General features: G+C 42.2%; 1 protein-coding gene across 2 annotated transcripts; it reads right to left on the bottom strand.

The window, feature by feature from the left end:
• Window positions 1-578: 578 nt before the first annotated feature.
• Window positions 579-24109, bottom strand: IL17RA (interleukin 17 receptor A). 2 transcript variants are annotated; one of them, XM_074901297.1, is made up of 13 exons: window positions 23988-24109; window positions 15404-15428; window positions 12822-12965; window positions 11554-11678; window positions 10389-10515; window positions 8383-8430; window positions 8134-8291; window positions 6792-6869; window positions 6284-6359; window positions 6185-6199; window positions 5268-5369; window positions 4156-4197; window positions 579-3543 (listed from the first exon to the last, which is right to left on the bottom strand). In XM_074901297.1, exons 1-13 carry the CDS (start codon window positions 24102-24104, stop codon window positions 2033-2035), a joined length of 2568 nt encoding a protein of 855 aa, XP_074757398.1. In that variant the 5' UTR covers window positions 24105-24109; the 3' UTR covers window positions 579-2032. The 2 variants fall into 2 exon arrangements, with proteins under 2 accessions (XP_074757398.1, XP_074757399.1); XM_074901298.1 differs by having other exon boundaries at window positions 579-3540.
• Window positions 24110-25799: the final 1690 nt, after the last annotated feature.

The raw sequence follows: 25799 nt of genomic DNA, 5'->3' as shown, positions 1-25799 counted from the left end.
AAATGATTTCTGGGAATTCATACCACTTGAAAAAGGCTCATGGGGAAAAAAAAAATCAGATTTACATGTTAATTGCTGTAAAATAAAAGAAACTAAGAAATGGGATCATCAAGATGACATTCACATAATCTGAGAAATGGGTTCTCACTGGAAAAGCGTTGAGACTGAAGCTGCTGGGTTGGAGGACCTGTTGGGGTGGGTCCTGTACAGACAGGAAACAAAGGTGGCACACAGCCTTAAGTCTGGATCTGTGCAGGGACTGTCCCTTTGTTAGTCTCTAGGCATCTGGCGGCAGAGAAAGCAAGCTGTCTTAACAGTCCTGCCTCACTGAGCAGCCTTGCACAAAAGTTACAAACATTCCCCGTCTTTTAACACCCATTTTGAGGGATCACCCACTTCTCACACGAAGGTCATCAGCCATATCCAGCTCAACTGGATACAGCTGCACCACTTTGCAGGAATGTTGTGGCAGTTGTCAGCCGGTTTAGCTCTGGCTCTCAGTTTTGCCTCAGATTACTACAGGAAATACTAACATAAGGAGTTAGAATTGAGGCTATAAACATGTTGGAGTAAATATATCCAAAAGTATTATTGTTTTTTAATTTAAAGGAACAAAACACAAGTTATAAACAAATACAATTATAAAATAAACATAATACAATATTGGTTGCAAGTCAGAAGAACAATTAACTTCTGAGATACCAGATTTTTAAAAAGCTGAAATAAAATTAAGATTTTTTGACAAGTAAACTTGAGAGAAAGATGACAAGCTTGTCTGAACACAAAAGAGAGAGAGAGAAGGTAAAGGCCTAGATGTACTTACATGTCAAGCTGTTATCCAGTGGGCCAGACTGCAGAAATTGTGACAACAAACAGCATAAACACCAGCCTCATCTAGTCTGCCACCTGGTCAGTACTAAATGGGCCAACATGCAATCAATCACAGGCATCAAGCTCACTTTTTAACAAACACTGGAATTGATACCATCACTGCTCCTGGAAGATGAACTCCTTGATCTGTTTTTCACAATGGTTAATCTGAACTACATGTGCTCAAGTTTATATCCACATAAGTTTTACACACATTTTAGCTCAGCCTCTGTTACAATTTCTAATCTAAAACAGCATCTGCTGAAGCTACACTTTTTTCTCCTCCAAAACAGTCTTTTTCATTTCCTTAATTGCTTGTCACTACCTACACCTTCAGTTCAAGTCTTCCTGGTGCTAAGATGTCCAAAAGCAAACAGCGCTGCAGCAGTGCATTACAGAACACACCAGATTCCCCTGATTCAGTTAATTCTGTATTCAGCCCTAGATCCTTCTTATAATTGTACAGTAAGTCCATTATTCCTCTTCCCTCCTTCCTCCTGTTGGTTTTCAAGCACATATCTCCCAGTAGGGAGAGAGATATGAAGACTCCTCGTTTACAAGTTTATCCCACTCAGTTACTGAATGGCCACGGAAATGCAGTTGCAAATGAATGAATGAGTGGCAAAAGAAAAAATTCTTCAGATACATCTATCAACCAGATAGACAGCCCTATCCTAGCTGAAGTTTAAGGCACATCTTGTAACACAGTATTTGCAATAAAAAATTTAAAGTGTGTATTAAAATGGCAATGTGAATTTTGCCATGTTATCTAAATTTATTTTCCAAACCCTGGCCATGACTTCTATCCAGTACAGTAGAACCAGTACAGCTGGAGGGCATTTTGAAGGCACAAGTGGATGAGCCACAACAACTTTTTTGCCATCCATCAGTGAGGACTCAATGTCATACGTTTCCGCAAGGAACAGAACTATTGCCTGTTCTTTCACAGTGGTGGCTAATATTCATCGCTTCTCACCACATAGAGTTGCAGTTGGAAGCAACGTTACCAGTTTGGTGGGCAATCCTGCCTCCTAGCAGACAGGACGATCCCACCAGTAAGTCACTGATAATACAAGGATGGTGTTAGAGATGCAGTTTCAGCACTGCACATGGTACCACCTTCCATCCCTGTATTTCAAATGAAGCAGGTCCCAGATGGAGTCTAGCAGTCCTCCAAAGCTTGGCCAGCGTCCATCACCTCAGCTCGATACCCCCAGTCAGAGCTTCGTTGAATGTCCTGGAAAAACAGCTGCTGCTGAAGACTCTTTAGACTGTTCAAGACCTCTGGAGAGAGTTCACGGAAGACCATCTGTTTTTCCTGACCCTCCTCCTCCTCTTCCTCCTCCTCCTCCACAAGGTCATCAGGAGGCAGAGGAGAACATCTAGAGATGTAGCCCTGGTCTGACTGCACTGACTGTCTTTGGTCTTTGCACTGGTCATCAAAGACCAATTGGTTTTGCTTGTCAGCCTCCTCTTGGCAGAGAGATGGCTCTGAAGGAATTACGCTCTGCTGATAAAGAGAGTACATGAGCCCATTCAGATGGTGTCTCAGTTCACCTGAGAGATTTGCAGGACTCTGGTCATCTATTGCTGAAACTTCAGAGTCGTTGTGGAGGATGATGTTATTCCTCATTGGAAAGCTTGTCTCCAGAAAAGGAACTCCTTCCATACTGTCCTCATTACTCAGCACATGATGACCAAGTATATTTGCATCTTCCGTGGAAGAGACTGGCTCTACTACCTGAACTAGAGGAGCCTCATCCATAGGAAGTACCATAGTCTGAGAAGTCGGATCCCCACATGGATTAAGTCGAGGTTGCAGTTTACAGCCTCTACTTTCACCTTCATGCATGTGGAGGTTGATGACATAACAGCAGTCAGGGTCAGGCTCCCGTAGGTGCAGCTGGTGTTTCACAATTCCACCTGATTCACTTAGCAATGAATCCACCTGGCTCTCTCTGTTTAGGGACTGCAACTCCTCATCATTATCCAAGCAGACAGTTTCATTCTCAAACCAGTCTGGGTGCTCTGTCTGCCAGTTCTTGAACTTTTGTATTGCCTCTTTCAACTTCCTCCCACTAGGGGTATCGATGTAATTTTCAGCTGTGATTTCCTGGATTCGATGGATGCGCCCAGGTTCAAACTTCTCCAAGTCCTGAATCCGAAAATAAATATCCTCAAATTTATCCATCAGTTGGTACCTGGATGTGACATTGAACAGATCAGGTATATCTTTCTCACTACTTATCCCCTCAAAATAGCAGACTATATACATTCCAAAACAGGCTGGCTTCTTGAAATCTGGCAGGATCAAATTCAAGGCTGGGGTGAACAGGTCACCCATTGGCTTTTGCTGATCTTGCTTGAGACACACAGGCTCACTCCCAAGCATGGCCTGCCATTTGGCCTGGGTGCCCTGTGAACATAAGATGATGATCTTTGAAGACAGGTCTTCCATTTCCTTCTTCTGTCGAGTAAGCCAAGGCAATGGCCCTAACTCTGAGATCTGATGATCTTCTAGCAGATCTAAGGCTACAGCAGTGCCACAGACGGTCATCAGAAACTCAGCAAACTTCAGCACCACATCCACGTACAGCAGGTGATCAGCAGAGTACACAATCCAAACCTTTCGGGGCTTCAAGGGTGGCAGAGGAAGGTCAGTATATGGTGCTGCTGAAAGACAAAAATATTTATCTCAGCTACATGCTCAAATTGTAAAGGTGCAAGCCAGCAGCAATCAGCATAGGAGAATATTAACAAAAGGTTCTAGCAACTACTAGTTTTGAAGCTATTTTGGCAGCATAAGCAGACACCATCTCAGTGTAGAAATTCAATACCAAAGTCCAGACAGTGGAGCTATAATTTACAAAAATGCCCAGATGGTTCATGGAATTTCACAAACACAAAAAAGTAATATACCAGCTTTAAGAGGCTTGAAAGTGTAGCTATATTCTCTGCTGGAGAGCTGAGTGCACCCACCACCAAAAAAATCTCCTATTGATATGCCTTAGACAATTAGCAAAGGTTCTTCTGCCAGTACAGCCTCGGCTGGGTCAAAAGCCTCACCACTTTACAAAGCAATTATCTCCCATCTGGCAAATACGGCATTCCAAATTCCATATACAGAGTTTCTTTTAGCTAAACAGGAGGTTCCTAAGGCTACCTTTTGGTTTTGAGAAACACACTACAGAATAGGAGAGCCTAAGAGAGCCCCTTCTGGACAACTGTGGGAGACTTCCAGAACACATTACACACGCTTGACAAAACACAGGCAGGACATCTTACCGGTCTGCAAATCATTGTGGTTGCATTTCCCTCTCCAACGTCCTGGAAGAGAGAGAAAGTCAGTCAGTTCTAAAAACACAAAGTAAGATTAAACCCTTAAAATGACAACCCCTTCCAAAGATTGGGTTAAAAACAAAATCTTTAACTGTGCAGGGATAAAACCATGGGGAGGAAGAAGCCTAATAAAAAATGAATAAATGAACAAAGACTCTTCTACAGCCACTTTTGCTATGTATTTCACTACATTTTTCCTTTGAGAGAAGGAATGCACTCAAAACCAGTTTTATCCATCTTCCCCACATCTGGCCAGCCTTAAGTAGTACAGAACCCCAATTGTTCTGCTACCTCCTCCTTAAGGAGAAGAGGCTTTATTAAAGATAGTTTTTTCTTAAGAGGCTTCTCTGAAGAGGTGACTAAAATGTCCCTAGCTACATGTTATCAAAGGTAAGTTTGATGTTAAGAAATTTTCCAAAAGATTTCCAATTACTCCTCTCAGGTAAAAAAAAAAAAACCAAACCCAAACCAGTGAGTTTCCCTATGATAACTCCCTCATAGTTGCAACACAAAAGACTAGAAATTAGTTCTCAAGTACCCAAATTTTCAACCTGCTCAGTATCAACCTCTGTGTCCTGTTTTTCTTCTTCCATCTTAATTGAAAAACATTATTTAAACTCAAAATAATATAAAAATGAATTTTGTAGAGACTTTAGGGGACAGAGGAAAGACTAGAGTCTGGACAAACAGGAAACTTCTGTCTTGCAAAACTCTCCTGCAACGCAGGAGAAAAATAAATGGAAAAGATATCTGTAGCAATCTGCAGGAAATAAAGGGGCTGAACTATGAAGTTCCTTTTTCTCCTCATGAACTCTGAAGCTCTATGGAGTATCAGACAGCATAACCAGTGGAAAGCTTTACTTAACTAAGTGGATGGTATTAGGATGTTACAAGTTGTATGATGTGAAACAGAAGGAAGTGTTTACCTAGGCATTATCTCAGTGGCAAGACATCAGAGCAGCAAGGAAGAAAACAGCAATAGGAACAGGTATAGAAGTAGGAAAAACCCCCCCAGTTTTAGCATTGAATCTTTTCTTCCTAGCTGGTATGAGTCTTACCTGCTCTTTTTTTGGTCATCCAAATCACACCTGCTATGACTGATCCCACCAGTAACACACAGATCCCAGTGATACACCAGTAGAGCCATATAATCATATCACCTGCAGTACAAAAGTAGTGCTCAGATATTGCTTTACACAAAGAGTTTCACCAAAGAACAGAAGTCTCTTGAGCAGTAGGAGCCAAGGGAGAAGGACCCTGGCTCTGCCCAAAACCACGGGTAGTCCAGCATTTCCCCCTTACAACATACCACAGTCTCTTCTCAAAACAAACTCCTGCATTGATGATGATGCTCTACATCATAAACTTGCTCCACAAAGAACCATATGTGCAGCACACTGAAAACACAGATCAATAACCTTCCTCTAAACAGCAACATTTATCTGCTTTGACAGGCATGCTGCCCATGACCTGCCTGTTCATGTAATCTGTCTTAAAAAAAAAAAAAAAATCACTATTTTGGGTGATGTAGATTTTTTCAATCTACAGGTGTGTTTTTAAATCTTGGGCAAACTAGCCCCTTACGGGTGTTGTGCAGCCAAAAAAAGATGTAAAATCATTGTGCATATGATTTATCTTGACATTCATAAAGATGAATATATGCAAGCTATTCTCTCCAAAAGCTGCTTTATATTATGCAAATTTTTTAACACTGAGCAAAGTGACAGAAAGTATTTTATATTAAGACTCTTCTTGTCAAAACTGTTTCTCAGAATTTTATGCAAGTGAAGTATCTCTAAAAAAATTGCTCTTTAAGGTTCACACTGCATACAAATACTTGCCTCATTAAATGATGGTGAAGTAACTCTTAACACAGTTCATTCTGAACTCAGTGTTACAAGGGGACATTTCCTGCCCATTGGGTCATTCCCAGGGAGGATTGTTAAATTTTCAGGGTACTGGAAGAACTTCTTACCTGATGGGTCTGTACCTGCAAAAGGCAAGAGATACATTACATATTCAGCTATCATCTGTAAGACAACAGGAATCTAATTTACAGAAAAGCAGTTCTCACTTGGAGCTGACGAACATGGGATGAAAGTAGAATGTCTCAGACAGTCTGTGCCACAGTTCACAAAGAATGGCTGAATCTGCAGTCAAAAAATTCAGAAAATAGAAGCTATTCTTAAAAGCAATTTTGTTCTTCACTTTATTTCCCCCCCACCTCGACATTCCCCGTATTTTAGCACAGGGACACAGAATTCCCATTTCCCTTCAAAAAACAAGATTAAACAAGGATTCCTACACTATACATTAAGGTGGCAGTGAGCTCCTGAGGTGGCACACTTGCCATTCCTACTCCATGTTCCCTGACTTGGCAACCCTATACTAAGGAAAAAACACTGTCTACAGAGAATACCTATATAAAAAAAATGGTCAGACATAATCATTATTTCCCCGATGCAGGTAACAGAGGTTAGCCAAACTCAGAACAAAACACTTTGCAAAACCCTGTAACATTCTTAAGCTGCTCCTTGCCTTGTTGGTGAAGGAAGGACACAGGGACAGCAGTGAGATTCTACCTGTATTTTGTAGTTGCAGCAAGCTCTTATGTTCTTCTCTATTTTGATTGTGACATTCACTTGCTGTTGCAATCCACCCTGCAGAATCCGATATGCAAATTATAAGGGAAGTAAGAAAATGGAATGAAAGCAGGAAAAAAGGAGCTGACATAAGAATATGGAGTGTTCTAAAGAAGCAGATTTTTTTTTTTTTTGAACAAGCACCCCACAGAGAACAAAATGGATAAATGGCCTGGCCACCATCACTGCAGGTGTCCTGTGCAACAGACATGGTAATACAATTAAGACAGCAGGCTAAAGTTGCACAGGTAACAGGAAATAATTAAGGATGTATGTTATATAACTTCAAATGTGTTAACTTAGTCTTACAGTTTCTTAACAATGTAAATGTCTTCAGTTATTTAATGTGTAAACATTAACAAGCTTCCTCGTTTAATTAAAACCAGCTGTCAACACTGCTGCTTCTGACACTAGAACAGACAAATAAATTACCCTTGTTACTTGTTGTATACAATCAATATGAAAATCTAAATACATTCTTTACAGTGATTAGCAGATACATACTCCAAAATGAGGTATATTCCCCCCTACCAGGGAAATATGCACACAGCCATACCAGCTAGTCAGTAGTAACTTAATACATATCAATGCATGTAGTACAAAGGGTTTAAGTATGGAAGGAATGGAAAGATTAAACAAACTGAATGCCAATATATCTGCCCTCCACCCAAGGAAGGGTGGGGACTGCTACCAAACATTCGGCATTTATCCTCCCTCGGATACCTGAAGGGGAACATTTCTTATGTCAAAAGACACTCTGGATCTACTTTTTGCTCTCAGCAACACAGGATGTTAAGACCTACAGGAATTGATTCTCACTTTGATGGATATATCTGTTACAAACCCACCCATTCTCTTGATCTAAAAACAATTTAATCAACACCCCCCCCTCCGCTATCACATTTGATAAACTATTTCAATGATTTATTGAAACTTTGCACTTCTGTTTTGGTCAATTTAGTCTCATCCCCCAGGCATTGGCTTGACAAAGGTAATAAAGCCCAGATAATCAAATACCAATTTTTGGTTTTTCTCTGCAGATGTTCACAGACTGCTCCATGCATTATAAAACCTCTTTCTGATCTTTTATTCACCAAATTCCTGAAATAAAGTTCCTCTTTCCAAAGGCAATTAAAAATCTATGAAAAGGACAGCTGTTTTCAAGGAACTTAAGTGCATTTGTTACGTCTCCTACATCATGGCTCCAAGTCCTTGTTTAGCAACCATTAGAGAAATCTTTGCTTAAATTACCACAGAGGATATAATTTAGGAAGGTAATTACCTCAGTGAAATCACGTGTGATCATTTTACACTTCTTCTCATTCAGGAAACTGGCCACATGAATTTGGTATCGGGTTGACTCCATCCATGGATTAAAGCTCACGAGCAGAATTGTATCATCTATAACTTTACCTTGGATCCTGGGCTCCCACAAACTGCCTGGAATTAGCGCAGATATTCCCAAGTTTTTCAACTGTCAGAAATATTTCGACAGAATACCCATGTCTACATGACTCAGACAAATTTTTACCTGTCTTTATACATGGGATGGTTCTTTTCATCAGAGAGTCCTTGCAGTCTGCAAGAAAGACCATCAGTGACTAGTCAGGAACATTGTACTTCCATTTTGAAAAACTCCAATTTCTTATCAGAAGCCAGACACCTAACCAAGCCCTCCTTGATGAGACGAGACTTTTGTTCAAAAGCAGCAGTAAAATTCCGCAGCAGAACAGTACTAGTTTCCAGTATATAAACTAGCCCCTCCACTGATGTTACATTTCTTTTTTCCCAGAACAGTGATAATAAGACAAGACTGAAAACTTAAAATACTTATTATAATGAGTAATATTTGACAGCCCTTGCTAATGTAAGACTTGTGCAGAGAGGGTCATAGTGGAATTAAAACTTCATATTGATCTCTGGACCTTGAGAGCGCCACAGTGATCAATTCCTTCAAAAGCATTCTTTCCCAGGAAAACTAGGAGTCTGGAATGTTTCTTGATCCCAAAACACTCTTCCATATTTATAATTCTCTTCACTTAATTTAGCAGATTGGCCCTGCTGTTTGCGAATTTCTTCAGTCAAATCCAGAGTTACATATTCAACATTTACCAATGTGTGATTTACAAGCCTCAGCCTACATTATGTCTCTCCTCCAGGGTTTGGACAAAGGAAAAGGAACAACTCCCTGCTTAAACAGTTGAAATAAAACATTGCATATCTTACATTTCCAACTTTCAAAGTTGGAAAATTTACAGTGCCCCTGTAATTCACGTATAAGTTCTAATCAGCAAAGTTCCCTGCAACTGCTGAGCTTCACACAATCCATGAGGTTTCTGAAGAACAGTGGAGAATAAAAGCCAGGAAGTTCTTAGAGCGAGCAGGAGTAAGAAAGGATAAGAGGGCTGAAAACCAAGTGCCCCCTCTCCTTTTCCAGATCACGTTGACTGACACACCATATACTTTGCCATTTTATAATGACAAAGACATGTTGACAACTGTAAGCAAGTTAAGAATAAAATTATGAACCAGTTTTAAATCTCTGTATTGAGGGTCAAATATTTATAAACTAGTCAATGCAGACAGGGCACTGCAGATGCTCAGCATCTTTGGGAAAAACAAAGATTCTTTTCAGTTATGGGAAAATTTTTACATACATAAAAAAGGGTCAGGCACTCAGCTCTATCAAGTTTCTTGGTAAATTATACCTAAGTGTGCCTTTGAAATCAAACTTCACATGTCTAAAAGTCAATATTAGAAACCAAATTTTACTCCTTTCAATGTGGGAATTCTGATCAGTATTTCCAGCTTCCACAAGTAGAGTAGCAACTTCGTAACACTTCAAACTACGTAAAAGCAACAGCAACAGTCTGCAGAAAGAACAAAAGATGACTCTACAGCCCCATTCATGTACATGAAGTATCTTTGCACCTGTTCCACTGATGAACATTTCAGCAACAAAATCCAGGAGATGTACCTTACCTTCAAACAACCCCTCAGAGGGGCATCTATATTAGTTTTCAGGTTTAACTATGAATTTCTCTTTAGCCGTAGCTGTAACAGAATTCTTGACAAGCTACAAATGCAAGTTCTCAGAAATTAGAGGCTCAAGTCCAAGGCTTTCTCCAGCTTTCTAGAGAGCATATGAAACTTTTTATAGCTGTATCTTCCATGTAGGAACTACAGTCAACCAGAATCAAAGGGTCTGTCCTTCACAGAATAGTCCCTCCAGATTAACCTTATTCTGAGCAGAGATCTGATAAACTTCTGGACACAGGATCCCAGAAACAAGGATAGTAACTTGTAGCACAAATGACACATGCATTTTGGATATATACCACGACAGTATTGTAGATAAAGCTAGCACCATGGACTTTCTAAACAGCAATACTCAGAAAGGACCACAGGTTTTTATAATACTGCCACCCTACCGCCAGACTTGCTCACAGTTCATGGATCTGGTCTGGACCCACCTGCAGGTCCACAAACCATCACAGTCCTAAGCTCAAGGCCTAAGTGAGCAAGAGTATCTCTTACCAGGCATTGTGACAGACATGGACTTGCAATTGTAGTCTCCGTCCACATCCAGTTTGGGCAGGTGGTAGACAGTCACTTGGTAAGTCTGGCCAGGTTCCACTTCAAAACGGTCAAAAGTGAAATTCCACTGAAAACAAAACACATTTACAAGGACTTAAACCAAGAACATTATTCTATAAAGGCACTGAAATTAACAGCTGACTTAGCCTTGTTCCACTGTGTTTCCTCATCCCATATGACCCCTTATTCTGAAGCTTGACTGTTAAAGAAGGATTTAAAGTGTATTAAATATACAGTCCCTTGGTCTGTCCCAAATTATTCTGTTTGTAATGAGAAATGTACAGTTATTTCTTGGGATCTTTGAGCTGATACAACAATCTTACAAACAACTGTGTGCAGTTTCCACTAAATTACATTGTGAACTAGAAGGAGATTAGACTAAAATATGCAGGTTTGAGTCAAGTATGAATCTTGCAGTCCAGTGCAAGTGCATTTAGAATTGCACTTATACATGTATAGTTCTGTACTTGGCCATGACATACACATCTTAAATCTATACCGTTTTCCACATCAGCAATGCTGTGCAAAATGCTGGAGAGGCACTGGCTCCATAGGGTAAGCTAACTATGGCCAAATTCTGTGTGGTAAGCAACGAACTCCAGATTCCTTTGTTCATAAAGGGAGATGTGGATGCTCAGCATTCTTCTGACAAGTTTCCTAGACTGAGTGTAAGCTGAAGGAGCATCCCCAAGGTTGGCGCTTGTCTCTACAGCAAGAGTACAAGAAAGAATTGGAAGTAAAAGGAAGGCTTGAGTTAAAGAGGCTATAAATGTCACTGCTGTCAAGCAGAATGCAAAAACTCCTACAATTACTTGCTTTAAGCAACATCCAGAATGATGATGTGCTAGGTATTGAGAGCAACAATTCTTAAAACCTGAAGGATGGGAAGGCTGAAAGAGAAGTCAAGATAAGGAAGCAGCTTGTATGTAATTACACACAAGTGTAAAACAAACTGGAAACGACAGCAGGTCTCAAGCCCAGTATCTTGTTTCACCAACTCTTCCAAGCAGTTTGTACTTTTTAATCAAGAACCTTGCTGTAAGACAGTGAAAGCAGAACTAAACCCATGGACTAGAAAAAGTAGTTTACAGCCCTTAGCACTCACCCGTCCTCCATCTGGTCGGACCTGAAGCGTCAAGTTGTTCTGAAAGTCAAACCGTGCGCAGACCTGTCGATTGCTGTTCACCTGCATCACAGCCAGCTCTGCCCCTCGGAGGTACCGGATGCTAGCTGCAGACACAGGGACAGAGAGAGATGCCTTTCTTTTCCTGTCACCTGCACATGTAGAGGTTGTAACCCTCACAGAGATTACCACCGTGCCTAGTCTTGTCACAGTCTTACTCCTTCGAAGCACTGAGGATCCCAACACAAAGATAACTGGACATAAAGAAGTGAGTGTGCAAGGTTGACTAACATGACTTTCACCTTAAAGATTGTCCTGTATGGCAAGAGCTCTATCTGGGCAAATGAAGGGGCAGAGTAGAAGACAACTTCATTCTTCTGGCATTTCCACAGGTTCAGTGTTGTGTTTAGCTCTGCCTCTTAAGGCTGCTTCAGGCAGTTTAGGCATTAAAGCAAATACGCTTTTATTTTGGTAAACAACCCCTGTGAGAAAGTTTATAACCATAGCTACACTAAATGGCTGGGTTACTTGAGTCACACCTACTACTTCACTACTACGGCTATACTGAGATGATAACTTTGTACAGCCCTCAGACAGGCCTGCAGAAGAAAGAAATGAATATGTTTAATTCTGTCTTGAATCAAGTGTAAAACAATGGACAAGAGCACACAAGGGAAACATCATACACTAAGATATTTGGAGCATGAGAAAATCTGACTTACTGGTACTCATTTAGGCTCCAGCAATGAGATAATTACTCCTTTATCATATAAGAAACCTAAGTTACAAGGACTGGATTACCTGAAATGGGAAGAACTTGCACTGGGTGCAACAGTGCAGAGTTTGTGCTCTCAAATTAATTCTCATTTGTTCCGTTTGTAAATATAATTCCCCTGCATGGGGCTGCTGCAATCATTACTATGCCCTGAAAAGGTGACGCCTGCAGTGCAAACCTCCTTCCTCCCTTCACTACCATGGTAAAGGAGCAGACCTCTTGATTCATTTTAAGCTGCTTTTCCCATTTTAAATGTCACTATCCCATACTAGTGGAAGCACTTTAAGCTCTTGAGCACCCATCACAAAAAGACTTGATTCAGTCATCAAGAGAAAAACATCCCCCAAACCCCCAAATTTCAAACATTTCACAAGTAGATCAGTGAAAGACTTCAAGTTATAATTCTCTTCTGTATCCTTTCTAGATCATGCCTAACTCCTCTACTACACGCTCACATTAAACAACCACCACTTACCATCAGTGGCCACTTTCCATTCTATCCGAAGCACAGGGAGCAGTTTTCCATCCAGCTGACGAAAAACATCAGAAGAGACATCAAGACTGCTTGGAGCAGAAGGAGTCCATGTGGACTGGAGCCAGCTTGCCTCCATGCAGGTACCTGTCCAGCAAATGAAACCCACCATTTAGAATGAGGCTGAGGAAGCTCTGCCAAGTTGCAATTATGGTCTGTCCTTTGGCTCAGGATTACCCAGAGGGCAAAACTAGATGGACTGTTTCACAGTTCAGAATGGCAGTTTTCAGCATGCAAGTACTTTATAAATTGCTTGTAATACTCTGAACTCACTCGTTCTAGTAACTTACACTTCCTCTTTTCCTTAAAATCCATTAGTAATTATCGCAATCAACGTAGGCAGGCTAAACAGGTCACACAAGTTTTCTCAGTATCTCCTGCAACAAGTCCATATCTTGCTGCTGAAACAGACCTATGTTAGAAGGCCTGTACTAATTTCCAGCCTTCCAATTATAAGAAGTCTGTCAGATACCCAGGGAAATTGTTCCAACGGTTAATTACTTTCTGTTTAAAAACTGCTTTCTAATTTGAATTTAGCTTCCAACAACCGCTTGTTATGCCTTTCCTAAACTAATGAGCTCTCTGGACAGAAAAATAATTTCTGCTAGTCAATACAGCATTAGGGAAAACTGGTTCTGTAATCTCACCAGAAAATGAAATCAGGTGTGACAGGCATTAGATAGACATGATCTACTTAGACTTTTGTAAGACATTTGACTTATCAGAGCGTATCAAAAATAGCTCTGCTGAATATCAGTGAAGCACAAACACAGGAAGAACTAGGCTGACAAATCAAGGAGTTTTAAGTGGGAAATCATTACTGTTTGAATGTCTTAAATAGCTCTGTGGGGGTGAGTGTAGGCCTAATGATATGTATTTTTCTAAAAATATTAACAATCTAGAAGAAAATACAAAATAACTTATGATACAGCATATGATAACTGTCAGACTTGGGGGGAGGGGAAAGCAGAACTACCAATAAAAACAAATCTGAGTCACTTTGTATACTGGACCCATTCAGACAAAACACTTTTGACACACTGTAATAAACATCTAAGCACATGTAGTAGGCCATATTTACCTAATGGAATTTATAACAGTATTTATTTATAACAATACTGCTAAAAAACTAGCAGAAAAACTATTGAACATGAGCTGAGTCATGCAATCTATGAATCATATGAATAGACCAGTGTGATCATGTAATACATCAAAAAAGAAGAAAAAAAGATTTAAAACCATTATACAGGCTTTGGAGAGATCACTATGATATTCTTTAACTACTTGTTGCATCCACACTAAACCACTGTAATACTGGAAAAAAAAAAACAAACAACAAACAATGAAGAGCAAGAGAATAAATTTGTGGGTTGAACTCCTCAAAAGCGGAACATGTTTTGCTACCAGTTTCAGCTAATAGAAAACCATGCTGCTAATGAAGGGTTTATTTTATATTTACTTTTCTAACCAAACCTGGTAAGACTGAAGTACTTTTCAGAAAATAATCTTTCCCCTAGAGCAGAACAACATAAAGAGAACCATAAGGCAGAATTTAAACTAAATATTCAAATAAGGCAGCATTTTAATGGTGAAACTGTAGTTTGCCTTAGCTGTGTTGTCAAGCTGTATTCCAACTGCTGTCTGCCAGAGGGAAATATGATCTGATGCCACGCAATCCCTCTCCTGCCAAAAAAATTTAAAATCTGGGTATTTTCAGGATAGTAATCTCCCTGATCTGGCATGCCAAGCATGGCTACAAAAATACTTGTGCCAGTACGATACAGGGTTGGGCACTGAGGCAGAAATGAGCCTGCTTACAATGATGACTACATAGAAAGGCCAATAAGTTCTACAGCACCGTCCAGATACCTCCATGTACCAAACGGACAAATGCAGAACACTGCTTGGTTTTTTAAGAACATTACCCATAGTGTTTCAGATGTGTGCCATTGCTAAGACTTGAGCCCTTATATCAGGTATGTCCAGTATATTTGTTCAGTGAGATTTACAGTAACTCTAGTTTCCCTTTCAAAATCATAGAATCATTTAGGTTAGAAAAGGCCTTTAAGATCAAGTTAATTCATGAACTTTATGCTGCAAAATTTACATTACTCTCAGCTGCACCCCTTTATGCCCCTTTTCTAATTCTAGTTCATATATTAATTTTTCAAATACTATCATAGATATAATAGCTTGAATGAACATTTACTGACAAACTTGTCCTAAGATTCCTATTTCTTTAAAAATTGACTGTCCCAGCTTTAAATAGAAACTAAACAAGTTGGTTCCAACCACCCCACCCCCCACCCCCAAACTCTATTCTGAAAAATACTTAACTTCCCATTCCTTTTTTAGCTGGAGCTGATTAAGGATCAAACCAAAAACTCCTAATGCAAGGCATGATAGCAGTGCTTCACTTTACATCTCTCCGACTCTAGCAGGAAGAACTTGCTGTATGAACCCAGTTTAAGAAGAAAAATGCTTGGTCTGCTGAGAACGCAACAAGGAAGAAAAAAAATACTTACTATTTCTTACGAGGCAGTTTAAATCCTGTGGAGGGAAAAGAAACAAGAATATTACTCTCAGAATAGAAACTGGATTGACAGTAATTTGCTTCTGCCTGGTGGCAGGAAGAAAGCCATTAAGTCAATAGGGATGCATACAAACTGGAAGAATTAACCATCAGGAAACGTTGTACAAACTTGTTAACCAGAAAACCAAAGTACACAGGGACAAAACCTGTGCACACCTGAACTGCATATCTGACAGTAATAGTTGCAATAACAGAAAGAAATTAAAGAGAGGCATAAATGCAACATGATGATGGTAAAAATCTTCCAGAATCCAGGACTGTGAAAAAAGAAACCAACCTGACATGAAAGACTGCTTGAAGTAGATGGGTATGTTTTTTAAACGCCATTGCAACGATCATGCTGGTAAGACTTGCAAGGTCTGAGCCCATGTGACTGGAAGCATGAGCTCTCTGCAGCTCGACTTGCCGCTGGAGTACCCACAGCCTACAGCAGGGCACCCCTGAACAGAAAGGCTGCATCAGTCACAGATGGTCTTTTTCCTCATGCCACGTAAGAAGTAGGGAAGGGAAAAGACAACATTTAGCAAGTGCCAGGCTTAAAAGTAGGATATGGTGATTTTACTTTCTAGAAATATATTTGAGAGGCAACCCATGAAGAAAAAAAAAATTAATCAGAATTGAACTCTTTCATGTTAAGGATAAAGATGTCCTGAACGTAAAGAAGCAACCAGAAGTTATGTGGTCTCTGGTTTCTCCCTGATATCTTCCAGGTATGTTTTGTTTATACTGGAAGACCCCATGGTCACCAGGAAAAAGCATGTAACCTTGCTTGGTTAATGGGATGCAAAACTCTAGCACTGTCCTAAACCTCCCTTCACTTACATGTCAGCACTGCCGCCGCCCTGTGCTGGCACAAGCATGCATGCGACCATGCAGGCACCTGGGCTCAAAGGGAGAAAGGGAAGTCAGTTGTGAACCAGACCTTCTGCCCTTCTCCTCTGCTACGCCTCTGTTCCTGCATGTATGCGAGAGGCTGGGAACAAACCACCAGGCCTGAGGAAGAAGGTAGATTGTGCTGGCTTTTGGCTGTTTATAACAAGACAGAACAACATCATGCCTTTAAAGGAGTCCTAGTGAAGACAAAACATCACAATAATTAATAAGCTTTCTATTATTTGAAGGAAATATAAAGTATAAGCAATTGGTGAAATAAGGTATCACACAAGCTGTGCTGAGCAACCGATTTCAAATGTGAGCAGAGTCCTATTAAGAAAATATTTCAGACATTAATGCTTATATTTCAGCTAATATTATCTGTGTTCCTACAAACCTTGAAGGAAAGCAGGCAGATTTGTCATTAAGCTCCTCACGCTTATATAAAAAACCCCAAAACCTGAAAATCTCTACCAGGCTTTTGATGTCAAGTCAAAACAATACAAAGGTATAAATCCAGTCTTCAGGCACCCTTCACAATAAATATATCCACACTCCAATAAGCAGTGCTACAAATGCACGCAAGATATAGGTATACTGAAAAAGATTCAGTGCAACACCCAAGTTGTGTAATATTGACCAACTTTATGATCATTTAGGAAACATTTAAATCAGTTCAAAGGAAGGAATTTGCCTTATTGGCCACCCTGAACTTCTAAGTATACAGAAAACTATATAACACTTTGCTTGAGAACTGAACTTTGGTTAAGACTTGTTCTCCTACCAGCTAGCTAGCAACATAGTATTTTTCAACATGAAATCATCTTTGGTGCACTAAATTAGGACTAAGGCAACATCCTATAGTTGGAACAAATATTCTGATTAGTTTTCACTGTTAATAAAAGCTTCTTTTATAAAAGAGGAAGGAAGGGAGATAAACAGTGACACAACGTTTCCTTGTCTTTCTCCCATCCTGTTTTCTTCCTTCTTTTTACTTCAGACTCCCAGGTGTTGGCAGCTCATCTGCAGAAATCACCTGCCTTCCCCCTTCATCTTTGCTCTGGATCTTCTTGAAGTTTTCAACTCACTGTTGGATCCCCGGCCTCACTGCTAAGCTGTGGCACTAACAACTCTGGAAACACCCAAACAGGGTCTGGCTAGATGGAAGTCTTGGGATAAGCAGCTCCAAAAGCTGTGTAGCAGTGTCCTGCATGGGGCAGAGGAGCTCTAACATAACCAAGAGCAAAATAAACCTATGGACTTAATGCCAGTATCTAAGTATGTAAGAGGTACTTTTCACTATTTTTGTTGTGCTCAAAAGGTCAAACCAGCCACAGCTAGGGGAATAAATTTGATCAATCTGCATATACATACCAGTTTAGTCTGAACTGTACTTTCACATTACACTGCACCTAATTATTGCAAGACAAATCCTCCATTGAATCTTTAGAACCTGTCAGATTTTAAAACTGATTACAAGTGTAGTTAGTAGAAATGTTATTGCAACTTTTTACCTCACAAATCAGGTTTCCTCCTAGCCCCTCCCTTCCCAGAACACTCCCATGTAGTGTCTAAATTCTTTGATAATGGGAAAAAACCTAGAAAGCAAGCAAGCAAATGCTGATTAAACCAAACCAGAACTAGCTAAACTACAATCACTGGAAAAAGAAAAAAAGAAATTGTAACTACCAGTATGGAAAAGCAGATTAAGCTATGGGAAAAAAAAAACCTCCTAACACTTCAAATGCTTAATCAGACTTTCTTAGGTAAATTATTTAACCTGACAATGCTCCTTGCATAAACAGGTGTAGTGGTTTTGGTTGGGATAGAATTCATTTTCTTCACAGCAGCTGGTATGGTGCTGTGTTTTGAATTTGAGACCAAAACAGTGTTGATAATACAGGGATGTTTCAGTTATTACTGAATAGTGCTTACACAGTATCAAGGCCTTTTCTGTTTCTCGCACTGCTCCCCCAGAGCGCATGTGGGCTGGGGGTGCACAAGAATTTGGGAGGAGACACAGTCAGGACCACTGACCCCAACTGACTAAAGGGATACCCTAGACCATAAGATGTTGTGCTCAGCAATAAAACTGGGGGAAGGAGGAGGAAGGGGGACAGGCATTTGGAGTTACAGGATTTGTCTTCCCAAATAACCTTTTCATGTGATGAAGCCCTGCTTTCCTGGGGATGGCTAAACATCTGCCTGCTGATGGGAAGTAGCAAATTAATTCCTTATTTTGCTTTGCTTGCATGCATAGCTTTTGCTTTACCTATAAAACTTATGAATTGAGATAAAGACAGTTTACTTGCTTTTGCCCTCCTAATTCTCTCCCCACCCCACTGCAGGAGAGGGAGTAGCTGCGTGGGGCTGAGCTGCTGGTTGGGGTGAACCCACAACAGGCAACAAAAATAACTGGCTACTAACCATGGTTTTTTGTTTGTAATTTAATGACTTCTGTTAAAAACTATCACTTAATATTCAGTAATTTTATCCTTGTTCTGTTACAGGTATCAGTAATTATTGTAAATCACATCATGATAAAGCCCTTATTTATATAAGGCATTATTTGCCTGAAGAGCAGCAACACCTGCTTTCATTTAGGTGCTGGTGTTTCTGTTTATTAGCAGATAAGACACAGTTAAAAGAGGAAGTGCTGCATTTCCCCTTTTTTGATTTACGATCAATATGAATATTGAACCAGCACAGCATATAAACAGATTCTCTCTTCCTCCACGTCTATTATTCTAGGTAAAGTGTTCACAATGACGTTCCCAGCATTGATGAGGTTGTGCCATTTCTGACATTCATTAAAAGGCCCAGAGCTTAATCAGGAACCATCAACTGGATGATGAGGATTCAGAACTGAAACTTGACAATTAAGATACCTCTTACCTTTCAACACTGGGTTTCTATGGGGACAAATGACAAGTTTTTCTGGTGCGTCACTGTTACCCAGTCCTACTCAGTATTTTCAAGGGGCTACCTACATATGGTTTTTTTCCTACCCCACACTAGCCCATTTACCCACCTTTTTTATACGGTGGAGTATTTTAAGCCACCGCCAGTTTGTCAGTAATTTAGCAGGTTTACCACAAGAAGTGGGGAAGGATTCTCCCATCATAGAGCAGCCTGCACCAACTCAATTGTTGGTCGACCCCCTTCCCAGTCCTCAAAGCACTAAAAGGATGACCTAAAAGCCAAAAATGCTCAGAAGAACAATTCATCCAGCCAGGAAGTCCTCACTATTGTCATAAGGAAACAAATATAACAGAAGGAGAAGATAAAGCCACAATGCAGGTGGAGGTATAACAACCCCAAAGGTACCTAGAAACAAGTCACCATGAAAACCCTCATCTCATTTTTGGATACTGCCCAGGTGAACAGGACTGGGCTGGGCTGCAGCTGAGGGCATGCTTATATCAAGGAAGCATAACTCCAGAGAATGATATCCAAAAGCCAGGAAGCAATCAAAGAAAGACAAGTCAGTTTTTCAGTAAAATAAGTCAACTACTTCCAGGTTTCACTGGCTACCTCCTCAGCACCAGGGGGAACACATGCTGCTTTTCCCTTGTTAAGGTTCAGCCAACACAAAACCTTACCTGATGCACTAGTTCATTCAGAGTGCATTAACAAAGCTGTGGTCAGCAGAAGTACTTAATGATTTCTCTATGAGAGCAAGCACAAATTTAGATGATACAACAGAAATAAAATTACAGTAATGATTGTTTTGCTCACCCACATAAAGCTAGAAGATGTAAGAAGCGTTGACAGAACTGAGATGTGTGTCACAGACAAGTAGACAAATGGGAGGAGAAAGAACAAAAATTAAGAGCTCTGCAAGAAAGCTGAAGATGGAGACCACAGCCAGATAACATGCCTTGCACATCATTATAGAAAAGGTGTCTCAAATTCAGATGTTCTCTTCTGACCAGCTTCCTATTGCCTTTCAGGCCCAACAAGTAAAGTTACAGACACAGGAGGTGTAAATATGACAAGACAGTTGTGAGGTGATGCCTGAAACTGTTACCAACAGAAGAGGACAGGCACAGTCAATTCTTCATGTTTACTTGACATATAACCACAGAAAGCTAAGCAACTGTTTATTCTGCTCTTTTCCTCAAGATTTTTCTTGCTTTTGACATAAAAAAAGAACAGACCATATGCCATGGAGAATCATATGAATCTGAAAAACAACCCAGGAAACTAACAGCACCATGTCATAACAATTCAATTGAATTAATAGGAGGCCAAGATTTCCCAGCAAGATGCTGAGGTAACTAGCAAGAAACTGCTGAGCTGGGCAAGCATCCAGTTTTCCTTTAAAGAGTGGCTGCTAACCAGGAAGGGCTCCAGCTTTCCAAAATCTGCCTATGACCCATTTTACGTATCTTCTGAGGCTTGGCCAATTTGAAGTTTACTGTAGTTTCCCTTTCCTGATTCCTTAGTTAAAAGAAGCAGAGATCAATAGGACAGAATACATTACAGAAATAACTGATGAAAGATGATCTGTTTAAGGCTGGTAGGAAACAATCTTTTACAAAATTATTTTGTTTTTTAAAGCATTTTTCTTTATAGTTTTTCCTCTTGCCCTCATACAAATTTTCAGCAAAAATCAAGTACAGACTCAAAAGTTGAAGTTTCTTCACAAAAATAATTTTTAAAGTTCTCTTTATCATATTTTCATAGTTTTGACACTAACCCTTCTTGTGCCAAATAGTCCACAAATATTTTAGTAGCACTAAGTGTGACCATGGTTTATAGTAACATCCTACATAGCAAAAAGATAACACAGAGGGGAATAAGAGAAGTCAGTCAATAGCAAAGGTAAAGGAACACATTCGTAAAGGCGGACCAGGAAAAGTCTTCCTTCATGTGCACCACCACCACTCACCTTCATGAGAGATGTTACATCAATTCTTCTCCAGAGACTTTTAGTGAATATCCATCAACCTGGCAAGATAGATTTCAACGACCAAACCCTGTACACCTATCCAGCCCCTTAAAGACGGCAGGTTTATAAACACAGAAGACTGAGGCATGACATGTCATGAAACAGTTACAGCCCTATGACTGAACACAATGATTAAACACTTGATGGTGAACAATGAAACAGGTATTTAAGCAATGGGATGTTTTTCCCCTGTGCATGGAAAAAAACCCAAAACCAAACCTGAATCCCACTTCCCTGCAGATGACATGTTCAAATAATAGTTACTAGAATGAATTAGATTTGCAGCTGTGCTATTCAGCCTTACAGCTGAGCAGGTTTGATGGAGTGGTGGTGAATAAGGCCCATTAAACATATTTCTTGGCATTTTAACAAGATGAGCTCTTAATGAGCATTTAGTTTTACTTTAACAATTTGTAGGTGTCTACCAATACCAATACTTTCTCTCTGCCACTCCATCTCCTAAACAGCCTCTGACACATGAGAGTTTTGCTGAAAAAAACTCCAGTTGTTGCTCACCCCGACCTACTATGAAGCTCAGCAACAGCAGCCTGAGTGTGGTGTGTTAGAAGAAGGAAGTGGGTCTCACTTGTGCTCAGCAACAGCTTCCCTTTTGAACCACACTCACTCACTCATTGGAAGGGTTACTGAATCATCCTCTGAAAACAGTGCAACCGACAGGAAGGGAAGGGGAAATTGTTTTCAACTGCCATAACTTCAGCTGATGGTACTTCTTCCTATATGTATCAGCAGCTTCACAGTTGCTTCCTAACGAGGCTGCTCATGGGCTTAAGCCATCCCATTTTTCAAAAGTCTCTCAGCACTTTAGAAAACACCTTACTGAAAGAAAAGGCTAAAGTAGCAGGCTTAGACATTCACTGATCGATGAGCACCTCCAGAGTGCAGGGCAACATGCTTCCTCAGTGAAAGTCGGTGATGAACTGGTGAACCCCCCCTCAAGTTACTGTGGTTCATGTTCCCTAAAAAAAGAGGTACTGCCAGGAAGACAAAGTCAGTCAAAACATCCAAGGACTCACAGAAACTCTCAAGCTCTGTGTGAGGACCCCCTAGGGTTATGTTAAATGCTTAAGCAATATTGTAATGTCCTATTCCTCCTTTAGTAAGATTTTGCATTTTGTAACTCCAAAATGCCTAGCCTAAAGTAAAACTGAATAAGTGGTCTATTTTCTTGGAGTATTTTAAAATAGGAGTGAAGACAGCAGAACAGAGGTCAGGTAAAATAGGGGTAAGCATATGGTCAAACTTTAGGAAGGGAGGCAGAATAGAAAAAGGACAGGAAATGTGTACAGGAAAAATTATAGAAGTTTTCATCCGAAAGGACACATTTTGGTTTACGTATGTCTATAGCTACACTGACTAGCCGCTTTCACTAGACTACTGAGAGCGCACCATGACATATAAAACTTTCTAGCTTAGAAGACAGCTGCCTATTATCCTGTTCACGCACACACCACTATTGTTCACAGAAATAAAAAGCAAAACCATAACTCTTCACCCTTCTACACACTCTTTACGTGTATCTCAGACAAAAAACCCCACCCCAAAACAACTCCCCAGAGAGAGAGACCAGCTAAGTGTTCATACTTTGTGGTGCCAAAGTTAGCTCAGGTTGTTTAGTTCACTTTTTATATAGACACCACATCTGCACCTCTCAAGCTCTATCCTCTCTGGCTGGTTTCACAGGGAGAAAGACTGACAAAATCTGCCTTTGTAAGTTTTCAAGTACATATAATATTTGTTTACTTATTCCTTCAGCAGAGATTCTCTGCTTCCTCCCAAAAATCCCTCAGCTGCAAGGAACAGGTTAAAACATTTAGGACATTAGGCAACCTCTTCTATGAGCAAAGAGTCACATCCTGCCCAGTAACTTCAGGCAGTTTTAGCAAATCCCAGCCACGGCCCCTTACAGATGTTAGGGACAGGCATTTCCTGGCAGCCATTACACGGCCAGGCTAATTCTGCGGTATTTATAATTCTGGTTTAACATTAAGTTAACGCAGATGTGCGGTGTACAGCTGCTCCAACACACACAGCCCACGTCAACCCCAATCAAGCCCCCAAGCCCTGCAAAAACAAGCACCGGGTCTTAACTGAGCAGCACAGCGTGACACGAGGATGAGGTCAGCAGCAGGACCGTAACCGCCACCGACCTCGGACGGGCCGAGGGCACCCACCGCCAGCAGCGAGGGCTCGGAGGGGAGAACCCGCCCGCGGCCATCGTCTGAGCCTCCGCCTGCCCGCAGCTCTCCCCGCTTCTAGGCTCCGCTTCGGACCGGCGCTGGCCACCAGAGCTCCTCTGGCCGCCGGGGCCGCGGCTGGGGGCGAGGCAGCTCCGGGGCGTCTGCCCCAGACCCCTCGCTGCTCCGGCTCGGGAGGGAGGGGAAAGGGCCCGGGCACCGGCCGGGGGCACCGCGCCCGTCAAGCCCTTTCCCGGGAAAGCGAGACCGCGCTGAAGCCCGCACGACCCACAGCCCCTGCAGCCGGGAAGCCGCTCCCTCATCCCAACCTCTTCGGCCCGCCGGCTCCTCGACCCTGTCCGCACCCCGGCGGTGAGCGGCCCCGTAACACCGCAGGAAGCGGGAACCCCCGCCTCCCCGGCCCCGCCACCGGTCCCCTGCCCTGCCCGGCCCCGCCGCTCGCAGGCCGGCGCTCCCGACCCCGCCGCGCTTACCGGCTGGGAGCAGGTGAAGGGCGGTGCGGCGTCCAGCAGCGGCCGCAAGACCGCGCCGGCGGGCGGGATGAAGAAGACGAGGAGAAGCAGCAGGCGCAGCTGCCCCGCGCCCGCCATAGCCCGGCCGCCAGGGCCTCGGGGCTTCCGGGCTCCGACCTGGGCGCGGGGCGGTGCCGGCCCTCACCTGAGGAGGGGCCGCCGCGGCGGGGCGGGGCTAGGGGCGGTGCTAGGGGCGGGAAGGGGCGGTGCTAGGGGCGGGAAGGGGCGGTGCTAGGGGCGGGGCGGGCCCGTCCACCGCCCGCTCCACGTAACCGTTGGGTCGGGTGTTTCGGGGGGGAGGGCGCGCCGTGCCGGGGGGTGCCGGGGGGTGCCGGGGGGTGCCGGGGGGTGCCGGGGGGTGCCGGGGGGTGCCGGGGGCGGGCCGCGGGCCGGCCGCGGGCCGGCGGTGGGAGAGCTGCTCGGGCTTGCGCCCAGGGCAGGCAGTGGCCTCCCCGGCCTGCTGCGAGCCCAGAGTGGCTCTAGACGGGAGGTCCCGCTGGAGGCAGCCCTGTGGGGGCCAAACCTGGCGTGTCTTCGGTTCACGAGTGAACGAACAGAGGGGTTCCCGAGGTCTGCGCGCTCATCCTCCCCGCTGCACGCCTCTAGCTTCGGGTAGATACCATGAGCATTACAAACCGACCCCAGCAGCGGTCTGCAACGACCCAATACAAAGCATTATAGGTGTGTGCTTATTTTTCCTGTTGTGGGGCTATTCTAAATACATCCGATTCACAGGGCTGCGCAAGCCTTTTACTCGTTTGTGATGCTCACTGCGTTTCAGCTGTCTCACAGGTTTCTCTCGGGCTTTCACACTGTTCTTGACGCTGCAGCACACACAGAGGCTTCCACTTTTTTTTTTTGACAGGGTTTTCGTACAAAGCTGTAGCCTGTCCCCAGGGAGCTCAGACAGGTTTCCAGCCCATCGAGCTCTTCTGCAAAGCCAAACCGTTTGCTGGGCTTCGATTGACAGCCAAGAGCACGGTGGTTTCATATGGTTTTGTGGTGGCAAACATCTAACTGAGGGCTGGTCTGAGCCTGGAGACAGCGATGGTTCTGCTGATCGTTCTGCCATTCCAACATCTCACACGGATGACATCCACAGGTTTTATTCACTTCTGGGGTTTTACCATTTTGTGACACCACAAATTAATAGTAGCAGCAAAGTCTGCAGTTCTCTCATTTGTGTGCATGTCAGGGAATAATATAATGGAAGTTTTTTTCGTTAGACATTGTTTTGCTCAATCTTATACCAATGTAATTGAACCGAGTACAGTGGTTTACAGTGCTGCAACAGGAAATACAGTGCTTAGTTGGCATTGCAGCGTAATCGCTTGATAACCACGGTAAAACAAATTTGTTCAGTCAAAAGAAAATGAGTGGTATGTTACTTATTATCGTTCCATTACCTTAATGGCTTATGTATTTACTAATTACACTGTATTTAGGCTGCAGGCATTTATTTTTTGTTGCATATGCTTGGTAAGAAAAAAATCCTGTGCAGAAAATACTGTGTGGTTATGCATGAGTCACACTGTGGACATCGTGACATGGCAGAATTTCTGTAGTGACAGCAGTACAAAGAGCAGTTGGATTTCCTAATTTACTGTTTAACAGGGCAGGCTGTGACTGTCCAAGACAGTCTGCAACCCCTTAAACACGGAGATAGTCCGTGAATGGCAGTGGGACTGATGATGGGAAATAAGGGGCTGCAGGAAGCTGTCTTAATTTTCAGCCACTGCTGAGAGAATGGAGCAATGTCAAAGCAGTTCTGAT

Source organism: Athene noctua, chromosome 3 (genome assembly GCF_965140245.1).
Source record: "Athene noctua chromosome 3, bAthNoc1.hap1.1, whole genome shotgun sequence".
Classification (NCBI taxonomy): Eukaryota; Metazoa; Chordata; class Aves; order Strigiformes; family Strigidae; genus Athene; species Athene noctua.
This window is presented reverse-complemented; position numbering and strand designations above follow the sequence as displayed.